The 21523-nt window shown below is 39.8% G+C and overlaps 1 protein-coding gene across 5 annotated transcripts in view; it reads right to left on the reverse strand.

Annotated features, from left to right (window-relative positions):
• Nucleotides 1-2757: 2757 nt before the first annotated feature.
• prmt8a (protein arginine methyltransferase 8a) overlaps nucleotides 2758-21523 on the reverse strand; it is a 33248-nt gene continuing 14482 nt past the window's right edge. For 3 of the 5 annotated variants that reach the window (XM_088997118.1, XM_088997116.1, XM_088997115.1), the window contains 7 exons: nucleotides 18361-18424; nucleotides 17556-17698; nucleotides 15331-15418; nucleotides 11915-12030; nucleotides 7675-7825; nucleotides 5624-5745; nucleotides 2758-3818 (listed from right to left, as the gene is read on the reverse strand). In XM_088997118.1, the coding sequence (XP_088853244.1) occupies nucleotides 3735-3818; nucleotides 5624-5745; nucleotides 7675-7825; nucleotides 11915-12030; nucleotides 15331-15418; nucleotides 17556-17698; nucleotides 18361-18424 (768 nt within the window). In that variant the 3' untranslated portion in view covers nucleotides 2758-3734. The remainder of the gene's footprint in view (nucleotides 3819-5623; nucleotides 5746-7674; nucleotides 7826-11914; nucleotides 12031-15330; nucleotides 15419-17555; nucleotides 17699-18360; nucleotides 18425-21523) is intronic. The other 2 variants (XR_016115054.1, XR_016115053.1) reach the window with 2 other exon arrangements.

Here is a 21523-nt window from a genome sequence, read left to right on the forward strand (position 1 = left end):
TATAGTAAAGTCTCGTTATATCGATATTCTCGGGAGTCTGAAAAATATCGATATAACCGGGACTATCGATATATCCGACCCTGCGCGCATGTAATTTTCTCCTTGCATTCATAGAAATAGTATCGGAATAAGCGGTACTATCGATATAACAGATATCGATATAACGAGACTTTACTGTGTGTATATATATATATATATATATATATATATATATATATATATATATATATATATATATATATATATATATATATATATATTATGTGTATGTATTATGTGTATGTATATATATTATGTGTATTATGTGTATGTATTATGTGTATGTATATATATTATGTGTATGTATTATGTGTATGTGTATGTATATATATTATGTGTATGTATTATGTGTATGTATATATATTATGTGTATGTATATGTGACGGGTGTCACAACAGTGACTGTCTTCATCCCCACGATGCTGCCGTATTAATGAAGACGAGACTCGTGGATGTGTCTTTTTATTTCTTTTATTTCTGCAACACTGCAACACAGTATGGCAGAAGGGATGGGTGAAGTCGCATGGGTTTCGTCTTGTGATTAACCTGAATCTCCTCGAGATTGTTCTGGAAACTATGGGCGGGACATAGTGCCACACTGTGCGCCGTTGCGTCACTTCCTTCATAATTTAATAACCTAAGTGTACAACTCCGTTACATACACCCCCCTTAAATTATGCAGAAGTGAGGCAACATACACACGGAAGACAACAGAAAGACCAACAGGCAAAATAGACAAGGTTATCGGGCAAGGATGTACAAAAATGCTGTCTAATTATGTCGCTCATCTGACCAACTACGTCAGGTGACTGGAGTAAGGGATCTGTCGCCGGTGTGTCAGGGTCTGTGCGCTCGTCGGAGATGCACTGTACTGGGTCTGGGAAGGAACTCTGTCCCCACTAACATAAGTGGCCTCAGCTCGCACCTGCCCATTCCCCTCTGTACAAACTACATCACCCTGCATAGCACTACATAACTGTGACAGACTGGAGAAAGGTATCTGTTGCTGGTGTATCAGTTGTCTGTGCGCTCGTCGTAGATGCACTGCACTGGGTCTGGGAAGGAACTCTGTCCCCACTAACATAAGTGGCCTCAGCTTGAACCTGCCCATTCCCCTCTGTACAACCTACACCACTCTGGATTGCACTATACAACTGTTACACGGTTGGGAAGCCTCTACCAACACACTCAAAGGTGTGCTACTTGTTACATGTAAGGAGCTCATTCTTAGACTTAACACACGAAAACACGTACATGAAAAAAAACACACTAATTGCAAAACAGCAGGTCAGACAATTAACACACTACATGTATTTCCAAAACGGGGGTCGACACACCGTCCACCGAGTGATGGGACTGCACAGCGTCTTCATTGTGCAGCATCGCGGTCCCGGTCCGAAGTGGAGAGTCACTTGTGAATCCGGGTCACGGCACCAATGTGACGGGTGTCACAACAGTGACTGTCTTCATCTCCACGATGCTGCCATCTTAATGAAGACGAGACTCGTGGATGTGTCTTTTTATTTCTTTTATTTCTGCAACACTGCAACACAGTATGGCAGAAGGGATGGGTGAAGTCGCATGGGTTTCGTCTTGTGATTAACCTGAATCTCCTCGAGATTGTTCTGGAAACTATGGGCGGGACATAGTGCCACACTGTGCGCCGTTGCGTCACTTCCTTCATAATTTAATAACCTAAGTGTACAACTCCGTTACATATATATATTATGTGTATGTGTGTGTATGTGTGTATATATATATGTGTGTATATATATATGTATGTATATATGTGTGTGTGTATATATATGTATGTATGTATGTGTGTGTGTGTGTGTGTGTGTGTGTGTGTGTGTGTGTGTGTGTGTACACACATATATACACACACACAATGACTCACTAATCACAGTTCACTACCGTCACTGTCTTGCACTTCACTTTTATGTATACACTGAGCTATTTAATTAGTGTACCAAAAATAAACAATTGGGTGTTGTTTGTATATGGTCGTGATTTTTCAGAGAATCAGCCAGTGGATGATTTTATACATTGCATTTTATTCCATATTTAAGACCTCAGAAAAACATGTACCATCATAGTTGAACTGAATTTAAATAATCGTTGTACTAAGTTCATCCCGTCTACTTGATATCTAATTTTAAGCAGATTCTTTACTTACAGACAGTGTAGACAGTGTAATTTAAATAAGACAATAACCAGAAGATGCATTAAAACATGCTAGTTAATTGTATTTCTGCATTTTCTTGAATATAACTCATTTTTGGGAATGATTGGTGACTCCTAAAAGTTCCCAGTCAGTTAAACCTAAAATTGCATTGAACATTAACAAATTAGAGCAGTGAGCTCTGCAGTAAGTAGCCGTTCCTTTTCCGAATATAGCTTATTATTCAATCTTAGCATTATTATTCACTTTTTTTTGTAATTGTGTTGCCTAAGGCATTTTTGGGGAGTAAAAGCAGTATAACGCTCAAAGGTTTGACATGGCTAACTTAAGTGCACCCTAATAAATGAACTAATGTAAATGCAGCGTTGATACATGTAATTAGCAACACTTGGGAACTTGGTCAAGGCATTAAGCAGGACAAATACTTTCAGTCTCTTGGATAGGAGATCCAGTACAAGAGCTATATTAAACAAAGACCTTGGCAAAGATCTTGTTAAATTGTTAAAAACAGTTGTTTTCCGCGGTGTAGAAATTGTACTGACTTTATGAAGAATATTTTTTCAAACAACTCTTGTGCTGGATTAAATTGTATTCTATACTCGTTATTATTGAAGTAGCATGTCAAACAATATTAAAACACTGCCTGCTCAAACTGATGACATGGGGAACAATAGCATGTAGACCTTTGACACTGTACATCAACAATTTAACACATTTCCTTTCACATGACACACACACACACACACACACACATATATATATATATATATATATATATATATATATGAGAAGGTTTCTTCAGCCGTCATCTGTACAAAACTGAAGGTTTCGGACGTTTCGCCTCCTATCCAAGAGGCTTCGTCAGCGAACTAAAGTCTGACTGGTCGTATCGGCCCCATTTATATCCCTTTAGGACCACTCCTGTACGACTGAGAGCTTACACAGACGTGTATATATATATATATATATATATATATATATATATATATATATATATATATATATATATAGCAGTAAAGTTCCTGCAGCAGGTTTGTCCTTGGCTGTTGTGCGCCGATGAATAGTTTGACCATCTGTGAGCTTTATATGAGACAAAAGAAATGGTTTTTCTGACAGCCGGCAAAAGGTCAAACAGGGTTAAATTAAGATGTTGAACAAATATAATGGAGAACACAGTCATTGGACATATACCTGTATTCATTTATGATGAGGTCTGAGTTATGCTGAAAAACAAATGACACAGGTACATCACTCCATTTCACCAACATGTACAGCGAAAAGCTAATTGTGCAGAAGTTAGGAAAAAAAACACCTGCACCCACCATTACATTCAAAGTTGTTTAACAGTCTGCGCCCATGGCTTCCTGACTGACTATATGCTTAGCAAGCTGTTCATGGAGCCACTTCTGCACTTAGCCCCTTCCTTTCATCGGAATTGCATCGTATTATTTATCCGGGAAATTTTTTTTTGGTCTTCTTTTGCTCTTCTACTTATTCCCAGTTTCCTGCTAAATCTAGCGCATCTTGTAGTCGTGGACTATCGCTGCCTCACACAGTTGTCCTTTGAAATCCAGCTCAAAGGTGAAGTCCAAGTCCCGCTGCAGGGATAAGACAAAAAAAAGTGCGTCAAGCATTTCAAGGGATATTATTGGAGGGGAAAATGTATAAAGTTGTGATCAGACCACATTTCAAATTTAGTCACATAACAGGAAAATTACCATTCCAAGAGTCTTTTATGTGTGTATACAAATACTTTAATATCATGAAAATGTCCAAGTCAGCGATAGCGAGGTGCCTTCTTCTGAAAATGTGCATGTGATAGATGTACTGCACTTCTAACGTTACAGAAGAGTTGAGCAAATACACATAATGACGACCCTTTCTTAGGCAGTGACATGATAAATGAGACTGAATGACATCTCTGAGCGGAACTTTGATGCCATGGATAACACAATCATGGTCTGCAAAGTGGGTACTGGAAAACTGCAGTCCAGATGTACAGGATTTCCCCTGTCAAAATGGTAGTTTTGTTATGTTTCTTTATGACTGGGCTTGACAACAGCTTTTTTTTCATGTCACAAATGTTATAACCTCAAGTTTATTCTAGCTTTATTCTGTATTCACAATACTGTACTGTAATGTATTTTTCATTTTTTAGACATGTTTTCATGTTGATTTGCATGTTTGATTTGCAACCGCTGACCAAGGACAACCGACGTCACTTTTTTGTTTTTTAACTGACACCAGAAAAACGTTTTATAGCATCTAAAATACCCAAAACACGCAGTATGATATTTTTAGTCAAATGCAAAACACAAATAAAATGACTTAAAGTTTCCAAAATCTGCAAAAAACTGAGCTGCGAATTGGGCATTTTCAGAAAGTCCCGCCCCCAGTTCGTGACGTCACGCCAAGACGTCTTGCATTGCTTTTGAATCAAAACAATGGCTTCAGATTCGGAGAATATGCTTTCTTGCTACACATCCAGTTATGAATATGATTCAAATAGTTCTGAAGAGGAAAGCATACATGTTTGCAATCGAGTAAAGAATTATATGTGTCATTTTGAGGCAACATTGGGGGAAAATCTCTCACCCAAAAAAAAGGCACAAAATGGCGACATCCTGTGGCCACCTCCGTTTACATAGGCTGATAAATTCCTTATATGGCGCTTGGACACCCTCTTCTGGCCTTCTGGCGGCTTTTGGGTGCAACACGAGGTCCCCAGACCAAACAAGTACAGCAAAATCCATTGACGTGATTGAAGGACCGCTACAATGCGTCTTTTTTACGGTCTAGGGAGGTCCTTTAGTGACGTCACGTACGGACTCGTCACCAACTCAAAAACAAGACTTCCTGAATATTCAGCGCAAGTCTTAAAACGTAAAATATAGCTATATGCGGTGGAATATTTGTAAAATACGCTCAGTAGAAGTCATTTGAAGCCATTTTACAAATTATGGACACAACTTGTCCGGAGATGTCGGTTGTCCTTTAAATCAGCGGTAAAATACACTCTACCTTGAATGTTTGTAATGTAGTGCATGAAGATTTCAGCCTATGAGAAATTGTGACATCCTGAGTGGTTTGTGTGACTTATTTTCTATATTCATAAGAACAATTTTGGAGAACCAAGAATTCATTGAAATGAAGCCTTGTCAAAAGTTACCAAGTATAAAGATAACGAGTATAGAGGAGTCATTTGTTCAACACAGAGGAGAATAAGGTCAACAGTTGTCTGCTTGGCTCCTTGGCTTGTCAGTAGTCACCATACAAATAAGACTTTACTGTGGACAGGCAGCTCATTGAGCCATTCGTTCATTAATCCCAATCTATGTGATGTATCTACAGTTGTTCTTTATTCACATCCAGGACCATGACAGAAACTTTGTGTAACACATACGATGTTTTTGTCGTTAGGCTTCATTGCAATGCTGCCAGTGATTTCCTCTCCTCTTCGCACAGTTAAGTAGTCCTCAAGGTAGAACACTGTCTGCTTCCAGTGGGTGTATGCAGCATTTGGACCTACGACACACACACAGACACACACACAGATGCACACACAAAATCAGATGGGATATGCTGAAGATCCGTCATCCAAATAATAGAAAATGGATGGATAATGGCTGAATGAAAGTCAAGGCATCCAGCCCGAACTATGATTGAACATAGTATTACAGTATGCCTCTGTACTTACCAAGGAAAAACACCTGGTTCTTACTTTCCCAAAATAAACAAACGAATGAATGAAGGAAAACATGAATGCATTAATGAATAGATGGATGGATAAGGATCAATGGCTAAGGATAAATGGATAGATAGATAAAGATATATGGATAGATAGATAAGGACAGATAAATAAATAAGAGGGGGACACATTTCTTGTCAAGGTTCTGTTTCTTCCAAAATCTAAACTATGCTATATATATATGTATGTATGTATGTATGTATGTATGTATGTATGTATGTATGTATGTATGTATGTATGTATGTATGTGTGTGCGTGTGTGTGTGTGTGTGTATATATACATATATATGTATATATATATACATATATATGTATGTGTGTGTATATACATATATATGTATATATGTGTGTATATATATATGCATATTAGCATATTTGACAATAAAGCTGACTTTGATTTTGATATATATATATGTGTGTGTAGGCAGAACTTGCATTATTTTCTCGGTGAAGCGAAATGGTCCAAAGTGTAACTTAGCAATACTTCTTGAACATAGTCCGTCAACTTTAAATTGGATTGGATTGGATTTGCCTTTATTAGTCTCACAGTGGAGAAATTTACATTGGAGGAAACCTCGTGCTTATTTGTTTGTACGCGTGTCTGTGCGTCTGTGTTTCATTTTGTTTGGTTCTGACTGACAAAACAATTCAGAGCATGCTTGAGTGCTTTGACTGTAGCTGACATTCTAAATATAAGGTGCACTTGAGTCAGAATGTTCAGTGTGCTGTGCGAGGGCAGCAAACATCTTTGCTTGTCTGTACAAAGTTATTTGTGTATATTATACAAAAAAAGAACTGCCAAATAAATCATTCTTTGCTGAGATCTTGCAACGTAAAATAGGAGATGAGCATGGAAATGTTTTCCTCTCCGCTTCTCCCAGGTCATGCTTCATTGCTGCTCCTTGTTTTTGTCCAAGTTTAGATAGCCATCTAAGCATATGTTTAGGAGCCTAATTGAGTATGTTTGTTAAACTTGCAACAATAAAATGGGTCGTTTTAGAGAACGCGCTGGTATATTGATGATAATTTTGAGTGGAATGAACAACCTTTTCCAACAGATGCAGTTTATCCTATCGCCACTGGAGGTCAGGCCCAAACCACGATCAACAATGAAAACCCTTTTTTCCACACGGTGGTTGTCAATGAAAGAGCTGAGCACCAAGTATTACTAAGATTACCGTTGCGGCTTTAGTTTGCATTCATACTGAGCAGCATAGTATTTTGTTCATGTTGTGTTGCGAATTGAAATTAAATTAAACTAACCATAGTTGAAATGCTCTCGTGCAAACTGCAACTTCAAAAAAGGTGCATATACTTAAACAATTTTCATCTTTGACAGGGTAAGTCATAACCAGTTAAAATTACCTTTGCAAGCAAACAAAACAAAATAATACATGTAATTGTGCAACTGGCTGTTCAGTGTAATAGTGTCCTTGATCCCTGTTTTTTGTTGAGACGAGATCAATACCAGAGCAAACAAAGAGAAATCGGATAATCTATAATGTGTGGAGGCTCAGAATTCAATTGTAGTTGAGACTACTGCTGATGACATACATGTATTCCATCCATCTTGCGGCATTCCCATTGTTTGGTATGGAACAGGTTCAATGTGTAAAAATATCTAAATTAGCCAACATTCATTAATTTGGTTTTTGTAACGATAGCACTCCGAAATATTTTAAAATAAAATATCTCTGACATCTTACCAGTGGAGAAACCAGTTTTTTTGTGGCATTTGGTGAATTCGATGTTAAAATAGGTCACGAGTGCATGAATGTAGTCATTTTTCTGGATCTGCAGACAGAATGCTGTTGTGAAAGAGAGGTCTTCGGGCTTCACTGTGTAGATGTCCACCTCCTGTTTGGGGCAAGAGACGGATCTCTCACTTATACAGTTAACTCACAGGTAAATCAACATAAAGCTTCATATTCAGCCATGCGGCCGTTGCAGGCTTGTCACCTGGTCTCCTGATTATGGTAAAGATTGTGGTTAGCCACAGATTGGTTCAGCTATTATATTACTACAAAATAGCAATATTCTATTTTCCTCCTGTCGGAAGTGAGTTCGCAAATAATTTGTTGAAAATGCCTGACAAAAAACTTTGTCAGGCATGATCAGTAGAACGTCCACAAGAGGGTACCATTTTAAACTCCAGTTTGTTTATTTGAATTACATTTATTTGCAACACTGATATGGTTCCAGAGATGACTACAGTTCTTCCAAAACGTGAATGCCAGCATCAAGTTAACAAGTGTGAAATTCCCATTGTTGCCTTTGTTCTTATCGATTGACTGTGAGCCTGTTATGGTTGTGTGCTGTCATACATTTTATTTATTGTCAATAAAAATCCAAAAGCAATATTAGTGTCGAAGAATCCTGATGTTTTTAATAAGTAGCAGCACATCAATGGCCACGTTTCAACATTTAATACAATTCTTCAATCATTTTAAATTTCTTTCTCACTTTGTCCTATCGCCTGACTTTGCTTCTTGAGCCCTGCCCTTCCCTTTCCCTGAACAGTATATGTTTTTTTTTTTTATTGTGCAGAATCAGAAAGAAGTGCGGTGTATGTACCCGGTGCAAACAATCTCACTATGTGGCAGAGTTAAGGCGATACAGAGTGCCACCACATCACCAAATTAATACTTAGTACTCTCAACTATGTGTGTGCAGCCAGCCATCTTGAGTATCTTCTTATTTGTGTTCCCAGATCATTGCATGTCTCGTCCTTGACCCCCAGCCTATCCATTCTCCAACCCGGAACCGTTCACCCTTGTCTACCACAATCTGCCAATTGTCTCCAGTCTCTGGGATCGGGCCCTCAGTCTTAGTGCAATTTGACTTGTGATCGTTGTTATAAACTGCAGTATAATAACTTAATGATCATTTGGTACATCACAAGCATATAATCAGAATGATCTCACTTACTTAAAACCGTATTGAAGCTGGGTGTTTTTGTTGGAACCCTTGTTTTCTCCTTTTGTTACTTTCAAAGTGCTTGCGGTACGAGCTGTAATATTTCATAATTACTGTTGGGTTAAATGTTCTTCCTGGTTTAGCTCTCCCTTTGTATAGTCTAAATATTAAATAAGCAGAAAGCAAGGTGATATATAAAAAAAGGAATATTTATTATCAGGAAGCGAGAGGATGTTCTCCAGGGGAGAAGCTAGGCCAAGGGACAGAGAGGCAAGAGCGAGAGAGAGCGCGTCTCGCCTCAGACATTTATAAACAACAGGAGTGATGTCACTTTGGAAAGGACCTTTCATCTGCTAGATACAATCATGAATATTTATTATTAGACTGAAACGTGATAGCTAGATTTGTAACCTAACTAAGTACAAGCTGAGTACATGTATACTAATTAACATATACAAATAACCAAACTACATACATATATGGACTTACTAATTGATAAGAATAAGTAGAAATGAAATACAGTAAAGTCTCGTTATATCGATATCGGTTATATCGATAGTACCGCTTATTACGATATTATTTTCATTTCCCTTGCACATTTCTAGTCTTTTTATGTATAATTAGTACCGTTTAGTACGCTACCCGGTTATTACGGTGCTCCTTTTCATCCCCCGCCGGCCATTTTTGTTGTTTATATCGATATATCCGTCGCGCCATTGGTCAACTTGGTCACGTGTCTTGTTACGTGAGCCGCCATCGGTCGCGCCATTGGTCGACTTGGTCACATGAGCCGCCATCGGTCGTGCTATTGGTCGACTTGGCCGTGTGACTTTGTCACGTGACACGCCATCGGTCGCGCCGTTGGTCGACTTGGTCAGGTGACTTGGTTACGTGCCCAGCACCCGTGTAGCAGAGCCATTTTCGTTTTCAGACGCTAGCTCGTGTGTAGCAGACGAGATTGAAGTGTTTGTGTTAAAAGGTAAAAATGAGAAGCAGAAGAAGATTGATGACTTTTTTAAATTGTATACATAATACAGTAAGATGTAAGCGTTGCAGTTTCCCTGTTGTGTTATGTACATGCCCACTGTACTGTGTATGAATGCAATCGTTTTTTGCAACAATGTTTCTTGTTTTGTCTGCTGAAGCGCGATGATTTAGAAAATTATTAACATTCCATACTGTGTATTAAAGGACAGCCGTTGTCACTTTTTATTCAAATGCAAATAAAAATGACTTCACGCCAAGACGTCTTGCATTGCTTGTGAATCCAAACAATGGCTTCAGATTCGGATAATATGCTTTCTTGTTACACATCCAGTTATGAATATGTTTCAAATACACTGTAGTTCTGAAGATTAAAGCATACATGTTTACAATCATTAAAGAATTATATGTGCCATTTTGAGGCAACATTGGGGGAACATCTCACCCAAAAAAAAGGGAGCTAATGGCCAGCTCCGTTTCTTATATGGCGCTTGGCTGCCCTCTTTTGGCGGCTTTTGTTTAATGCAGTTCAGCGCAGGATCGGATATATCGATAGTCCCGGTTATATCGATATTTTTTTGGACTCCCTTGAATATCGATATAACGAGACTTTACTGTAACATAGGGTGTTTTTAGCATGTGTATCAACTAGTTCTAACAATTACCATCAAAACTCTGTTTATGTAAAGCAGGGGTGTCAAAGTTGTTTTTTGCCGCGGGCCACATTGTAGATATGGTTTCCACCCGAGGGCCATTATGAATTTGGGGAAGCCATTAGAATGTTAACTAGTTTTCAAATCTGAAGTCAAGAAAAATGACTTATTGTGGTTTACATCCAAAAATATGACATTTTGGTTAGGATTTTAGCAAGTATGATGGAATTTCACAAGTTTGATTTGCCTTCGCGGGCCAAAAAAAATATGTGGCGGGCCGGATTTGGCCCCCGGGCCTTGACTTTGACACCTGTGATGTAAAGGATAGAAAAGAGTTGCTTGCCAACTAGCAGGCAAGCACAGAGAGCTTAGAGAGTAAAAATCAGATCACATGACAGAATGAAATTGGGTTGAATCAATTGTAGCAAAATGAAACAGTGACTTGCACAAAGGTCACTTGCAAGGCATTCCACTGAGATGCGGTCAATTGGGAGGTCAAGGCACATTGGTCTTTACTTTTTGACACCTACTCGTGTATTCCTGTATTATACATGATATTTCTTTTTTTTATAAGAAAGTCCCTGGCTGATTGTATCTGTTGTTTGAAAGTGTTGCCATTCTGGTTACTGTTGCATGGACCGTGCACTTTGAGATGTGTCTTCAAATGCAAAGTTGATCAAAATAAGATCGATAGTTCTTATGACAATAACATCTGTCTGTCAAACTTCTCCGTTAGTCAGCCACAAGGGTTTGATACAACAATTTTCTTGACATTCTACTGGTCCGACAGAATTTGATACTTTGCGGTGCGACTGCTCCATTTCAGTGCAAAAAAATGTACATGGCCTCTTTCTGTTACAAATTTGCAGTTGATTATTCCTGTCAAGCGGGAGTTATTGTTGTGGCTACTGGCACACTTTATCAGATAAAGTGTGCCAAAAACGTTTATCTCATCTTATCAGTGGTTTTCAACTTTATTTGAGCCACTGGGAAGATTTTACAATGTCTCACAAAATTTCACCACATCAACAGACACCTCTCAAAACATGTTGACGCCATTGAAATAATGACTACCTTGTCTTGACTTATACACATACATACATACATACATACATACATACATACATACATACATACATACATACATACATACATACATGCTTGCATACATAGTTACACTTAGCACCAATATGCTTGCAATGATTAAATCACCACAATCTTATTTCTAATCGCTTACAAACCACTTAAAATTAAATGAGAGGATTAAATATGAAGCCATGCCTTTGCAACCCAAAACAGCTGAATAGGAAAAAAAGGATTTGTGTAATTGATATTTCATTAGAACCGATAGCCGCACATCATGTCAATGGAAGCAAAAGAAAATGTGACGTACCTTGACGAGACAGGAGTTGGTCACGACCTGTTTGGGGTCCACAATGTCAACCAGAGGCTCTTTCATTGCCACATTGCGGATGCAAGTCATGTCAAAGCCGTATACGTTCTCCCACCCTTGAAAAACAGTATAATCACTCTAGTATGTGAAAGATTAAAATATGTATAACTCATGCAAATTGCTACTTGGCAATTGTTTTATTGTGTGTTGAAAAGCCAAAGGATATAAACGTTGCTGAGCTATATTGTGCAGCTCAAAAACCACAACAGGAAGGCATGATCGTCACTGAGTTTCTCAGAATGTCTGGCTCCCAATGCCTGGAGTTCGATTTTACAGTGTTTGGAAGCAATTTGCAATAATTTGACACATACATGAAGTCAGATACTTTGTCAACATAAAGCGCTGTAAACGCTGACTTCACACTCTTAGCAGACAGGCAGTATAGGAAGGAGATTCATTGGAACACGACAACTCCATTTGTGAGCAAAACTAATGAGAAAACATTTTTATTTTATTTTTTAATAGGGAAAAAATTGCCGGTCACATTTCTTACAATGTTCCACATTAAGATTAATGATGCATTCCTTGCACAGAGGAGCTGTGAGGAGCGCAGCGTGTTGACTGAGTGCCGCATAAGGCCACTTCTACCTCAGTGCAAAGGTCAAATGAGGCCATCTGCCAGCAGAATGAGGAGACGAGTGCGGTTTGTCCAACACTCGGTTTGGTTCGCTCATGTGTGATATTCACATTTACACAACTCCACTGCATTAAATAAATAAATAGTACCCAAAGAGTAAAAATAGTCTGACATCCCAGTGAAGCTGCAGACTCCCTGAGTATAGTGACACTTCCACGCAAGGAGCAGCATGCTACAAATTGCACGGAACATAATTTATCACGCAATTTAGCAGTTACATCAAAGTGAGACAATGTGAAAAGTCAACATGTTTGTTTGGTACTTTCAAAATGGTACAAAAACAACCAAACATGCTTGCTTTATGATATTTACGTTACTACAGATTTTTGCAGTGCATAAATTGTAAGTGAATGTCTCAGGCTGGTTTTTTTGGTCTCTCTTAATTTTAGCTATTTCACATTCTTATATGATCAGTTTCTAATCTGGTACTGGGAATCACATTTGTATGTTTGTTAATGATTATTAAGGTGCACAAGGAAGATGGGAGACATGCCGACTGACCTATTGCTGACACTACACGTTCTTTTCGGAGATAACTGAAGCAAGTTCAAAGGAATTGTGACTGGCATTGCACCATGTTGGGAACCTTACAAAATTTAGTTTGATAATAATACCCCAACATTGGCTTCCCCCAAATACATACCTGTCAACCTGAGGTGGTTGGCAATGTTACAAATGGCGTCTGACCTGACAAAATTGGATTGGATTGGATTGGATATGCCTTTATTAGTCTCACAGTGGAGAAATTTACATTTCACAGCAGCAAAGTGATGAAAGGAATGAAAGTAGAAAAACAAAATACAGTAAAGTCTCGTTATATCGATATTCAAGGGAGTCCGAAAAAATATCGATATAACCGGGACTATCGATATATCCGACCCTGTTTGCATGTAATTTTCTCCGTGCGTGCATAGAAATAGTATCGATATAACCAGGACTATCGATATATCCGATATCGATATAACGAGACTTTACTGTAGTATCGATATAACCGGGACTATCGATATATCCGATATCGATATAACGAGACTTTACTGTACATGAGAAAATGGTGACTAATCCTATCTTTTATGTAGCGTATGTAAAATGAAACAAAAATAACTTTGAAAAATAATATGAATTTATTGGTAAATAGCCTTGTTCAATCAAAGAATGAACAATGTCTTCAGCTGCATCATAAATTCTAAAATTTAAGAATGACTTTTGTTGTCATTACTGAATATATAGCATTTTTGGCCATTTCAATAATCTCTTTGGATGGTTTTATTGCTTAAATGTGCGCTACGTCTGTTTCTTCAGCCGTCATCTGTCCTTCTTTGAAGGTGTTGGATGTTTCACTTCTTATCCAAGGGGAGTAAAAGAAGCTATTTTCATAAAACAGCAAAACCCTTCACTAAATCAATAATTTGGATCATTCATACAACACACTGCTGGGAGCGTTACCACACAGGCTTAGTTATGCTGATGAGGTGATACCAGGGCAAATGGGGCAATCAGGCCAGTCGTAGACCATAATCAGTTAGGACAATAGGGGCAATCAGTGTAGCCTCAGGAAATGGTCCTCTGCTCTCCCCAACCTTAGAGCAGGGACCTATCATAGCAGAGGTCTGGACAGTAGGGTTTTATATATATATATATATATATATATATATATATATATATATATATATATATATATATATATATATATATATATATACACAGTGGTACCTCGGTTTTCGAAAGCCTCACAGTTCGAACAAATCGGAGAAATATTGGAGATATTCTTGCTTCGGCGTTCGAACCAGTGTTCGAACGCCAATACGACGCGTGAGTGCGTACGCGAGGGTGGAGTGCTGAGCGGCGTACGGGTGTAGCGCTCTCTCCGTGACCAACTGTTGTCGCTAGCGGACGTGCTGCGTTTTGCTCTAGCGTTTAATATAGGTGTATGAAGAGTTTTAGCCCCTAATCATGCCTCCAAAGAAAGTAAGTGCTGCTACAAGTGACAAATGAAAAGTAGTGCGTACAACTATTGCATTTAAGAAAGAAATAATCGCAAAATATAAAGGAGGTGTGCGAGTGTCTGATCTGGGGAGGGAATACAGCATGGCGAAATCTACGATCAGTACGATATTAAAGAATAAGGAGGCTGTGAAATCTAGTGATGTGGCTGTGGGAGTGACAGCAAGTGTCATTGGATAGATATTTTAAGAGAAAAGAACATCCTGTAGCCGAGTCATCCGTAGCTGTCACGTTCCGAGCGAGAGTGACAGCAGCTGACGCGTCGGAACGTAGTGGAATGTTTGGGACCCCAAAGCTACCAGCAAATTTTAGTTCGCAGACGAAACCTCTTGGATAAAAAGCGAAACGTCCGACACCTTCAAGTACAGATGACAGCTGTAGAAACCTTTTCAGAAATGTACACTACAACAAAACACAAGTTGAGATTTTATTTCAGGCAAATAAATTGATTTTTCTTCAATCGCTACGTCAGTCACTTGGTCTCAAGCCTAACAGAGTTTTTGTTTTACTAACTGAAGACAAAAGGACCTCCAGTGAGGAAAAATGCCTTATTTGATTGCCTTATTGATGATGAAATTAAGTCGTCATTGTCTGCAAATGTTTTTTCATGCGAGCACTAAAAATCAAGGCCATAATTGCAATTATGTTGGAAGTATATGTGTTTGTATCTAAATCTAAACTACCAGGAAGCACACTGCAACACATGCATTGAACTTACAATGAATCTTGAAGTCTTTGTATTGCCTGTCTTCTATGGCCAACACATACAAAGAGGCACGATCGGGAAACATGAGTCCACCTGGTTTCTTTTAGACAAGAGAAAAAGCACAGGAATCATCAATTATAACTCTAATTTTAATAGTTCTCTCATGGTTCGAAGTCATTCAACATCAGGTGCATATAGATATCTTTTTTCTGCACATGACACCAACCACAATTCTATTTGGACAAAGTTCAAATTTGTTAGTCATCAAACTTTGGGTCTTAAGCTTGGAAAACCCGCAACAAAAAGCTTGATCTTTCTTAAAGGTTCATGCTTTGCATTTATTTAATGTAACACAGTTAATTGTCTCAGTCAAGTTTTAAAATCTTACATCAAGTTACTTCATTGGAGGGTAACGAGTGGAATTCAGCTCTCTTGGTGACGACAAAAGAAAAATTCGCCATCTTCATTTTAGTCACCCTCAGCTCTACTTGTTGTTGTCTCTTTAGTGCTCATCGGCTGATCATGGTCAGCCTCAGCACTGTTTGCTTTCTAACTTTCCACCATCTTCTTTCCAGAGACTATTCAATCACATCACACCCCTTTCATCCTGTCCTGAGTCTTCCACTACTCTTTCCCATAACGTCATTGTGTGGCTCACCAATGTGATTCCTCTCTTCAATCACCACAACTCTGCTGGTCTAGAATCAAGCTGTCAAGCTGGTCTAGAATTCTCTACAACAACCCTAGTCAAAAACTCTACAGCCACCATACAGCCACCACCTCGAGATGATTATATACGTCGATTATATATGTCATTGTATTAACTGACTTTCCATTGCCATCCTTTTTAGGACGTTTCGAATGGATTCCTTACAATCAAGGTTACATCCTCTGCTCCCACAATTGCTGATTCTACCCTTCCTTTGCTCTCATTTTGCTCATTCATCGGCTCAGCAAAGACTTCTTTCCATCTGTGCAGCTCATTAAATGCACCAGATCACACTTTTTCATATTGATCCTTATAATCACCCTAACCTACTGCATATCCTTACCATATCCACCTCTTTCACTGGCCAAGCAGAAAGCATTTGCTTAGCTTAAAGAACAACCGACGCCTCCGGACAAGTTGTTTCCATAATTTGTAAAATCACTTCAAATGACTTCTACTGAGCGAATTTTACAAAAATTCCACCGCATATAGCTATATTTGACGTTTTAAGACTTGCACTGAATATTCAGGAAGTCTTGTTTTTGAGTTGGTGACGATACCTACCGTGACGTCACGGTAGATGTCGTCACTGACCGAGTAAGCGACACACAATGCATTTTGCGGTACTTTGTTTGGTCTGAAAACTTCTTGTTGAGCCGTGTTGATGGCGAAATTAGAAGGAAAACACATAAATAACGCGATGGTGAATCGTTGTGTGTTGCACCAAGACTATTATTTGATACTCGCTGACACGAGTCCCCAGCAGACAAATCAGCCCATTTTCAACGGAGCTTGGGCGCCTTCTTGTGCATTTTCCAGGACGCTACATTGCTGACATTGACGGCTCGAATTGATATGGGAGGACTCCTTTAATCGATTGCAAATATTTATGATTTCCTCTTCAGAACTATTTGAATTATATTCATAACTGGATGAGTAACAAGAAAGCATCTTCTCTGAATATGAACTCCGTGAGCCCATTGTTTTGTTTCTTGAGCAAGGCAAGACGACCTGGCATGACGTCATGAACTGGGGGCGGGACTTTCTGAAAATCCCCTGTTTCGAGATGATTTGTGGAAGTTTTTGGACACTTTAAGTCATTTTTATTGGTGTTTTGCATTTGACTAAAAATATCAGCCTACATGTTTTGGGTATTTTAGATGCTATAAAATGTTTTTCTGATGTCAGTTCGAAAACAAAAAAATAGTGTCGGTTTTCCTTTAACTGTCCGCCCTGGCATACACGCCTCTTTTTTGGCCTTTGCTCTACGGTGCATATCCTTGTCTCCTTTACTGAGTCCTATCAATGTACTAATTGGCCTGAGCAAACCTCCTTCATGATATGCTTTTGTGCACTTTATGGTTGCAGCACCAAGTATCCTTTCCTTTCCTACCATTAGATATTCCAAGTCCTCTCCTCATATCACAACTTTGCAGTTGTTAAATGTTTTTGTCATATAAATACAACTAGGCGAACTACTATTGACAAGAATAATATGGTTGAGTTCAATTGTATCATGAGTGCATACCAGCCATTTGTCCCTGGCAAAGATGACCGTGTTCAGCATGGATTCGTAGAAAAGACTATAACCCATCCATTCGGATATAATGATGTCAACCTCCTCCACAGGGAGCTCAACCTCTTCCACTTTTCCGTTGATGATGGTTATCACTGAAACAAACATTTGAAATCTCTCATAAATGCTGTTTTTTTTCTTTTTCACCATCACAAAATCTTGAATCCATCAGGTGAATCGTGTCTATGCTATTCTGAAAGGAAAGCCTGCGGATGTCATGAGTTGAGATACGGAAGACTTTCTGCGGAAACGTGAGAACGGGAGAAATGAAACCACAAACAGGGAGCGCACTTTCAAAATTTTGTACCAGTGTTGTGTACTTATGGAAATGTGTGGACCAGCTGGAGTTTCACCAAAGCTCTTGTGAAATTCTTCCCTTGGTGAGACAAGCTGAGGACAGCGTTTGGTTCCTCTGCTTGAACATTTTCAGGGTTGATACTAGGGTCTGTTTTTCATGATACTTCTCAGTCATTGCAAAGTGATTCTGTATTTCTGCCTTTCGCAGTGATGTACTGTGCGTTTCCGGCATGTAGAAATATAAGAACAAAAAGAAAAATCAATTACTTAAAATGACTTTCCAACATTACTATTAGTTTTTAACGGAATTGAATAATTTCACACAGCTGGTGATCTACGACAGCACCTTGGTAGCAATTGCTGGTCTACACTCTTTATGACCATGTAACTCATGGATTGGAGGTTGCAAAATGGCAATTTATTACTCTCCATTGTCATTGTAAAGTAGAGTAGCGCTTACCACTGTCAAGGTGGTTGGACTTGATGATCCTTTCTGAGTATTCAGAAATACTGGAACATTCAATCTGAGGGAGAGAAGAAAGCCTTTTTTCCCCTTTTCAAAGATGTCTATAAATATAGTAGAGACATGATTTCAATTCCGAGTTTTTGCAGGATTGGGGTATGTGAAATGTTCATTGATGAAAAGGTTTTTTCAGCCGTCATCTGTAATTCTTTGTAGGTGTTGGACGTTTTGCTTCTCATCCAAGAGGCTTTGTCAGCGAACTAACATTTTTGCTGGTAGCCCTGGGCCTATCCACATATCCCTACTGTCCAGGGGTGGCGATGCCAGACCTCTGCGATGATAGGTCCCTGCACTAAGCTTGGGGTAGCAGAGGACTATTCCCTGAGGCTACCCTGATTACTTCTATTGTCCTGACTGATTGGATCATGCTTACAACAGACTACTTGGATCGTGGCCACATAGCTGTCGTCATGATGATGAGGTGACACCAGAGGCGAATGGGGCAATCAGGCCAGTCATATACCACAATCATCTCATCCAAGGGGCTGACAATGCCTCTTGGATAGAAGCAAAACGCAAGTCACCTTCAAAGAAGTACAGATGACGGCTGAAGAAACCTTTTCATCGATGTACCACTCCTGTATGACTGAGAGCTTACACAGATGTGAAGTGTTCATTGGAAAAAAAACAACTGGAGAAGTGATATTAAATTTGCAACTGTTCAATGGAAGGAAGGAATAATCCACTGCACATTTTATTTCATCTTTCTGTGGTCATTTGGGAAACACAGCCGTCATACGACAGGAGAGCTATCTGGTCAACACAAAGACATCAGAGGAAAGAGACGTATGACGTCTCGATGTGTTGTGTTAAAAGACATCATGCTACTCCTGTGGTATGATTACATGAAAGAATGAGGTGTTTAGTTTCATCGAAGGACACACAAAGTATAAGTATAAGTATAAGTATAAGTATAAGTATAAGTATAAGTATAAGTATAACTAAAGAGGAATCCTCCACTGCAAAGGCGACGATAATAAGGATCTCTTCTATGGCATTTCCTTTAGAAATAAAGATAAGACCTCCACTTTGAAGTTTTCACGTCTGTAATTTGTTTTAAAAAATCAGGATAGACCATGAATGTGCATGTCAAATTTTGTCAGCATTGTTTCAATATTAATTAAAAAATGGCAACAATGCTAATCTGTAAATAAGTTTGATATGAACAATGCTTGTGTTGCATGTCATTAATACAACAGTCATGATGCTGACCTCTGAAGAAAATCAGTGTGTCTCGTTATTTTTGATTCTCATGTATTTATTTATTTATTTATTTATTTATTTAGGGTTTTTTTTTGGACTGGTACTATGTGTGTGTGTGTGTGTGTGTGCGTGCGTGCGTGCGTGCGTGTGTGTGTGTGTGTGTGTGCGTGCGTGTGTGTGTGTGTGTGTGTGTGTGTGTGTGTGTGTGTGTGTGTTTGCGTGTGTCTGTGTGCGTGTGTGTGCGTGTGTGCATGTGTGTGCATGCGCGCGCGTGTGTGTGTGTGTGTGTGTGTGTGTGTGTGTGTGCGTGCGTGTGTGTGTGTGTGTGTGTGTGTGTGGTTAACACAGGGTGTTGTGATGCGTCTAGTGCAGTAGTGCAGTAGCTAGAGGCAAGAGGCATGCTTACTTGCCACCTGCTTGCAACTCTCTCGCTTACAGCTCGCTGCCGCTGGCTAGCCCTTAACGGTGAACAAGGAAGCAGCTCTGTGTAAGTTTTCCTCTGCCAGTATACAGCATCTCCATCACCAAGACTCCTGTCGGGCCTCCTCGTGGCCACACATGGTAACTGGATGTCTCACGACTCCAGGCTAATCGACAGGGGATCTCGGAGCTGCAATGGTCCCCAGAGGTCAGCTCCACAGGCCCATGTAGTGGACATGCCCTGGCACTGACCAACCACTGCCCTGCTGCCTTGTGGGTAAGTCTAGGAAGACAAAGGATAGGGGAGCACACCCTGAGAGAAAAGCAACGTTTTCTGGTGGCACACAATAGGCGGTCCTCCGAAAGATTGGAGTTCCGGCAGCCTCCTGCAACTGTGGAAGAGTGCCGGTCATCCTGGGCTCCCCTTGCCACCGGATCCCACCCTCCTACAGTGAAGAAGTGCTGCTGGGACATGCGCGCCCCCAGTTGCACTTAAAATAATTTCTCTGCGCAGGTATCCATCTCTACCTCGGTGGGACCATCTACCGGTAATGAACCAACGTCTGGTGGCGATGGGGTGTCTGGTGACGGGAGCAGGTATGAATGCACCGGAAGCTCCTAATCAGAACTCTGCAGACCAGCGGCACAGAGCTATTCATGCTCGCTAGCAGGTGGTATTGAGTGGCATCTGCTCCCGTCAGACCACAGTGCGACTGAGCAACTCTATTCAGGACCGCACTGCTCACCCAAACTGGGGAAGGGCCTAGAAAAGGCGGCCCAAACATTGCCTACTCAAAAAAATCCTGGATAGACCACCGCACCTATCGGAAATTCCAGTCAGCGTTCGAAATAAAACAAAGAAAATAATCCCTCTCATACTGGCATCATGGAACATAAGGACACTCCTGGACACCAACATCAACACTGATAGACCTCAGAGGAGAACTGCTCTCATTGCAGCCGAACTCAAACGCTACAACGTTGACATTGCTGCACTCAGTGAAACCAGACTCCAGGATGTAGGCTACCTAAAGGAAGAAGGACAAGGTTATACTTTCTTCTGGGAAGGATGCATGCAAGGAGGACAGCATCAGCATGGTGTGGGACTTGCAATAAAAAATAGTCTCCTACTAAAACTCCCAGAATCGCCGATTGGCATAAGCGAAAGGCTTATGTCACTTAGGATCCCTCTGGATAAAAAAAGATATGCCACCCTTCTTAGTGCTTATGCACCTACCCTACAATTAAAGGAAGAGGCTAAGGACAGCTTCTATAAGGCATTAGATGAGGTCCTCCGCAGCATACCTAAGGAGGATAAGCTCTTCCAGCTGGGCTGAAGAGTGAGGAAGGACAACAAGGTGTGGAGTGGGGTACCATCACAAACACCATCTTCCAACTGAAAAACAAGCACAAAGCATCCTGGATGCACCCACGCTCTGAACATTGGCACCTGATCGACTACACCATTGTGAGATGC

The sequence above is a fragment of the Hippocampus bargibanti genome, linkage group LG05 (genome assembly GCF_051943395.1).
Source record: "Hippocampus bargibanti isolate YZ-2025 linkage group LG05, ASM5194339v1, whole genome shotgun sequence".
NCBI lineage: Eukaryota > Metazoa > Chordata > Actinopteri > Syngnathiformes > Syngnathidae > Hippocampus > Hippocampus bargibanti.